Source organism: Tauraco erythrolophus, chromosome 25 (assembly GCF_009769465.1).
Source record: "Tauraco erythrolophus isolate bTauEry1 chromosome 25, bTauEry1.pri, whole genome shotgun sequence".
NCBI classification, from domain to species: Eukaryota; Metazoa; Chordata; class Aves; order Musophagiformes; family Musophagidae; genus Tauraco; species Tauraco erythrolophus.
In genome coordinates this window covers 929,284-935,429 of record NC_141489.1, presented here as the reverse complement: position 1 = coordinate 935,429, position 6,146 = coordinate 929,284, and the positions used below count along the sequence as shown (strand labels likewise).

Here is a 6,146-nt window from a genome sequence, read left to right as displayed (position 1 = left end):
TGGAGCAGATACAGCAATGCAGTACACGAAAGAACTAGAAACAGTCGAAAAGCCAACCCGATTTGCGAATCAATCACCACTAAAGGGATGAATCTACCTAAACTTTGTGTGGCCAAGAATTTTCTGTGCTTGAAGATAGTGATTCCCAGCAGTTTAGAGTGCTTCCTCTCCGTTTCAATTCCCATATGCTTTTTCTTATTTTGAAGATGATATTTGGAGGACTTGCAGTACTATTTTCCATCCGCCACCTTGTCTCTCTTGTCTACAATGGTATGGAGAGAAAGAACAGCAGTTACTTGAGCAGAACACACCCGAGACCACTCTGCAGTGGGGGCTGAGCTTACTTTGTGTCTCATCTCTCATTCTCTTCTCTCAGAAGTTTTCTTCTTCATAGCATTGATTTGAATCATACATCATTTTTACGATACAGCTGACCTTTGAAAGCTCAAGGCAAGTTTTACGTGCGTGTTTGTACAGTTCCCCTGAGCTGGCCAAGTTTACATTTCTTGTATCCTTTCATCTGGGGGAATGATTAAGCATTTTGTGCTTTACTTGGCCTTTACTGTAGCACAGTCTGAGATTTTTTCTGATGTCTAACATCTTTTAATGACTGAAATTTGTTAATTTCTACCTATCATTTGTTACTTATTAGATTCTTTTCTGTGACACAGATCAGTGCAGCAGCCCAGTTGCTAAAATGGACACGACTGCTGTAATGTGTGTGTGTGAGTCCTTTGACTCCCAAAGGTGTCCTGAAAGAGAAAGGATTCTTACCAGCAGTTCCGGAAAGGGAACCAAACATCCTGTAAAACAAAGAGATAACAGTTGGAAGGAGAGGTAACAAAGTGCTGCGTGAGATGAGGATGTATGAAAGCAAATTCTCTGTCAGGCAGATTTGGTACATAGAGAAGAGACGATCATCTCCTTGCTCTCCCTCTCAGCTCAGGAGCGGGAATTGTTGTAGGAAATGTATTTTTCAACAACTGCCGTGGGAAAAGACAATTATGGAATGAAGGAATAGAGGAAATCAAAACCTTTCAACTCCTTCCTAATTTTTTTGTTCACGGCCATGAGATACTTTCCTCCTTGAGGCTATGTGTGAAACGACCATGTGGGAGGTCCACTTAGCGGCTGTCTGAAAGCAGCACCTTGGCTGCCTTCACTTCTCTGCAGATATGTCCTTCTGCACTGATTCCTATGAGCTGTTTAACTGCTAACAGGAAGTTTATGGGAATTTGGTGTTAATCCTTGTGTTCTATAAACCATTACTAACTGCGCTACGGATGTCAGGCAGCTAAGGACTAGTTATCACTCGAACTGTTAGTTGCAACGAATTTCTTGTGCTGCCTGTCAGTTTGCCTTTTTTTTCAGAAACTCTTCAAGGAACTCGCTTAATGTAAATGTGAGTTGCAACATTTCTAGCTCCAACGTGGTCCAGAAAAATCAGTTAAAAGTTTTAGAACCTCGGGAGTATTTGGAGTTCTGTTTACTGTGGCTGTGGCAAATGAGCATCATGGTGTGGTCAAACTTTCTGAAGCTACACAGAAAGGTTTTCTGCAGTGAGCAGAGTTTCTTACTGGGACTCTTGGCCTTCCAGGAGTTGTCGGTAAGTAGCAATCTCTTGCTCCAGTCGAGTCTTGATATCCATGAGGATGTTGTATTCGCTGTTCTGGCGCTCCATGTCAGCCCGGAGCTCAGCCAGCTGCGCCTCGATGCTGCCAACGAGGCCCTGGATCTGTGCCAGCTGGGCACCGTAACGCCCTTCCGTGTCGGCCAGGGTGCCTTCCAGCGCGGCTTTCTGGGAGCAGAGAGGGTGGGGGCAAATCTCAGGAAAGTTGCTGCCAGATGCAGGACTCCTTGTAGGGAGGGGAGTACGCCCCCGAGCCAGTGGGGGGTGGTTCACGCGGCGCCGTTCGGACGTACCATGCTGAGCTGGGACTGCAGCTCGATCTCCAGCCCTTGGAGGGTGCGTGTCAGGTCCGTGACTTCAGACTTGCTGCTCTGCAGTTGTTCAGTGTTGACAGCGACTTCTTGGTTCAGCTCTTCAGTCTGAAACAGGGCAAGCGTTACGTGAGATGTGTGGGGCCTCTAAGCAGAGGTCCTAAGGCTTTCACAGCAGTTTGCTGGGTGGGTTAGTAATTAGTTTCTCTCATGGATTTTTTTGGTTAGTGTTTGTGTAGTATGGAGTTTTTTCTACCTTCTTGTGGAACCAGGCCTCAGCATCCTTCCTGTTCTTCTCAGCCATGTGTTCATACTGGTCTCTCATGTCAGCCAGGATCTTGGACAGGTCAACGCCTGGAGCAGAGTCCAGTTCAACGCTGACCTGCCCAGCTGCCTGCCCTCCCAGGGCGCTCAGTTCCTGTGTGGACATGGCAGAGGAAGACAAAAGAGGTTAAAATCACAAATGAAGATGTTAGGAACTTTCTTTCTTCAAGGGCTGAGGTCGGACTGACTCCCTTACATACTTGCAGGGGTATCTTTAGTTTCCCAGTCTACACAGAAGTCTTTTCTTCACTGTTGGAGAGCCCGGGGCAATCCGGAGGGACTCCACATCTCAACACACACTGTTTTTCTAATGTCACTTTCAAACGTGTTTCTTGGGGGTTTTTTACCTCCTCGTGGTTCTTCTTGAGGTAGGCCAGCTCCTCCTTCAGGCTCTCGATCTGCAGCTCCAGGTCAGTTCTGGCCAGGGTCAGCTCGTCCAGGACCCTGCGCAGGCCATTGATGTCGGCCTCCACGCTCATGCGCAGAGCCTGCTCCGTCTCGAACCTCAAAACAGAAAAACAAACCTGTTCTGGTTAAGCTGATGAAGCCAGCCCACCACGAAACATGTTACCATCTGCTGTAAACATGCCTGGTTTTGTAGGATTTATGGTGTAGCAAATGGTGTCCAGCATTAAACTCTTCTCCACACATTTTACATTCTATAAACTTCTCTGCGGTGCAGACGGTGCTTTCCGCAAATACACCAAGGGCTGAAATGCCACGACAGGATCAAACTCGTGTTCGCACAGAGATTTTACAGGCATTCCTTTTGTTTTCATGGCCACTGCCCTTGACTCAACGAGGATTTTTCCCTGCTCAACAGACCTTTTTCCTTTCAGAAATTACTCACTTGCTCTTGAAGTCGTCAGCCGCCAGCCGGGCGTTGTCGATCTGCAAAACGATCTTCGAGTTGTCCGTAGTGGCATCGAGGATCTGCAAACAGTGAGAGTTCATCGCTGAGGCTGAGACAGCTGTGTCACCTGCTGTCCTCATCCGAAGATAAAAGTGTTCAGATTTTATTTAATCTGCAGCTACACCAAATAAAAATGTGTTTTCTGTACTCTCAGTGGGAAAGTATCCATGATCCGTAGCAAATACGTAGCACAGGTTTATCACAGCACTTTTGCCATGATTGCCAGTTACGGACAGGTCCTCCGACGCTTGCCTGGCATAGGAAGTGGCTTTTGGCTGGAAGCCCCACAGTGAGACAAGAGGCCTTTGGAGAGCCGGGGGGCAGGTGGTGCTTTAGGACTAGGCAGGAAGCCCATTTCCTGGAGAGATGCAAGGGAAGCAAAGTCTGCAGACCCCTCTTGGCAGAATTTGTTCTAGTTAGCGTTTTTGTTACGGTGGGAAGTGATGAAAAAGTCTGTGTGATTTTAAAATAAGTGACATGTTTGTGTTTCATAAACAATAAGGGTTCAGATCGCATTGTCTTTGAACACGTTTGTATTTCCTGGAATATCCAAGATAGTGTTTATTGATCCTTCTAATGCATCGTGAAAGCCTCTACAGGAAATTCTGTTTATTTAGAAGTAATCCCTGTTAATTCTAACCAGAAAGCATGTGGGTTTTGCCTGCCACTTTTAAAATTCAAAAGGTCATCCACAAAAACATTTTCTGTCCCGTAACTAAGGGGAGTAAAAGCCAGGAGGGAAAAGAATACTGAAAGAGAAAATCTAATTGCCAGTTCTGCCTTTACTGGAGCTCAGTTTTTTAAACCAGTAGAGAATGTGAATGGGTTGAAGCAAGGAGCCAGTAAACCGCGTGGGAGCGGTCATGAACTCCAAGCTGAACTGTGAAAATGAAACCTCAAGTTTTCTTTCATTAATTTACACAGTTTAATCAGCTACTCCCTGTGTTTTCCGGGGTGTGTATCATCTCCAAGTGATCTGTTATCAGGTACCCATGGGCGATTGGGGCAAATCCTGCATTTATATATGGGATCAATTACTTCATGTCTGCTACTTCCTTTCTCCATAAGCCAAATGTTTCAGCACTCTTATTTCAATTCCAAGCTTAAGTAAGTGAAACGTGAAAGAAAAATAAAGGTGTAGTGATGAAATCTTGAGCTGCTATCTTCACGTTTACAAAATTGTACTTAACTCTGAAGTTTTTCAAGCTCTATGGCACGTAACAGACTGCAGAGACAGGCAGGCTGCTGTCATTGTTTGGCTCTCTTTATATTTATCAGTGTGTATATGGTCATATATCTATTTTAACTGGTCATATGGGTGTATATGACCAGCATGTGTGTGTATATGTGTGTGTGTGTGTAGATTCATGCTTTGTTAAACACAAGCATTATCAGAGAAGTACTAAGGCATCTCAGACTGACTGTTCTGCAGTCTCTTAGCTAGCATTTAAAAATGGAGATAATTCCATACTGATCGTTTTCTTTATCCACCCCACCCAATCATCACCTATTCATTTCATCTTCCTCTCCTTTTCATAAGCTGCAATGTCTTCTGGGTGTTTTCCTGGTGAAATTGTTCTCTTTGGGTTTTCGTGCTTGCTTCTTAAGTGCAAATCTAAGACAATTTTTAAGGAAGGTTAACTCCTACCTTGTCTCGAAGGTCTTCGATAGTCTTGTGGAAAGGAGCGTAGTCCAAAACTGGGCCTGGTCCTCGTCTCAGGTACCAGTCTCGGATTTTATTTTCAAGGTCAGAGTTTGCCTCTTCCAGTGCACGCACTTTGCCCAGGTAAGATGCCAGGCGTTCGTTCAGGCTTTGCATAGTGGCCTTCTCATTTCCTGAGAGGAGGCCGTCGCCGCTGCCCAGACCACCTCCATAGGCACCACCGAAGCTGCTGCCAAAGCTGCTCCCATACCCCCCAGCCAGGCCGCTTCCCGGGCCAGAAGAGACGAATCTAGCGGAAGAGACGGACACACCCCTGCCGCCAGACCCCCCGTGGATGCTTGGAGCCCGGAAGCCGCCTGCACCGAAGCGGAGCGCGGAGCCGCCAGGTCCCCCCGCCACGGAAGAGGTGCTCTGCCTGAAGCTGTAACTGGCCATGGCGAGAAGTCCCAAGGACCTAACCCCAACTGCAGCTGGCACAGCTCGTGATCCTGAGGCAGGAGCGTGTGCTCCGTTCCCCCACCCCACCTTTTTATGCCTGTGACAATGGGAGTTGTCTCCGGAGCGTGTTACCTGAGACCATGGAATTTATCAGCCTCCAGCCTTCTGCCAACACGGCAATTCCTCCTATTGGGCAGTTGCTGGGAACTGGGCTGTGTTTCTTTCCCAAATACCTTCACGCACAGGAGCTGGTCCCCTCCCTCTGACCCCTGCTTCTTGAAGCAAAAGGTGGGATGCAGAGAAGGTGGCATCGTGCCCAGGGGGCATTCACAAATCCGCTTAGAGTTTACCTGCATGGAAACAGGAGGGCTGGGAGCGCACGGCCCTGCTGCAGCCAGCGCTGCGTCCGCAGCGGAGTCACACAGCAGCTTGCTTCATGTCGTCTCAGGAAAGAATTTTCATAGAGAGTGATTAAATTAGTAGTTGGTAGACCGATAACAGAGCTTCAAAGAAACCCAAGTGGTGAGCAGTGTGTGTGGACCTTGACAAAACAAGTTCCCACCTCTCTTTTTTCCTTATTTCCCTTGGAAAAAAATCTTTCAGAAGTATGATTTTCACTTTCATTGCTCTCAGTTCCTTTTGGCTGACAGTAGAAGAGAGGGTCTGACAGAGAACATGCCTTGTCTGAAACAGTGCAGTTTTCCAAAGAAACAAGAATCCTTTCCAAGGAACCGTCGCTGTATTTGTAGCAGAGAGAAGCATTAAACTTCCCTGAGCACCTGGGGAGCGAGCAGCAGCAGAAACAAGTGCCCAGTTGTGTATTCAGCCTTTTCATTGCTGCTGAAAGAGAGAAGTGAACAGAAGAAA

At 46.9% G+C, this 6,146-nt stretch overlaps 1 protein-coding gene across 1 annotated transcript; it reads right to left on the bottom strand.

The window, feature by feature from the left end:
* Positions 1-230: 230 nt before the first annotated feature.
* LOC104384625 (keratin, type I cytoskeletal 19) lies at positions 231-5,276 on the bottom strand. The gene is made up of 8 exons (XM_009993051.1): positions 4,827-5,276; positions 3,116-3,198; positions 2,613-2,769; positions 2,198-2,359; positions 1,924-2,049; positions 1,578-1,798; positions 775-803; positions 231-262 (listed from the first exon to the last, which is right to left on the bottom strand). The coding sequence occupies exons 1-8, from the start codon at positions 5,274-5,276 to the stop codon at positions 231-233; spliced, it is 1,260 nt and encodes a 419-aa protein (XP_009991353.1).
* Positions 5,277-6,146: the final 870 nt, after the last annotated feature.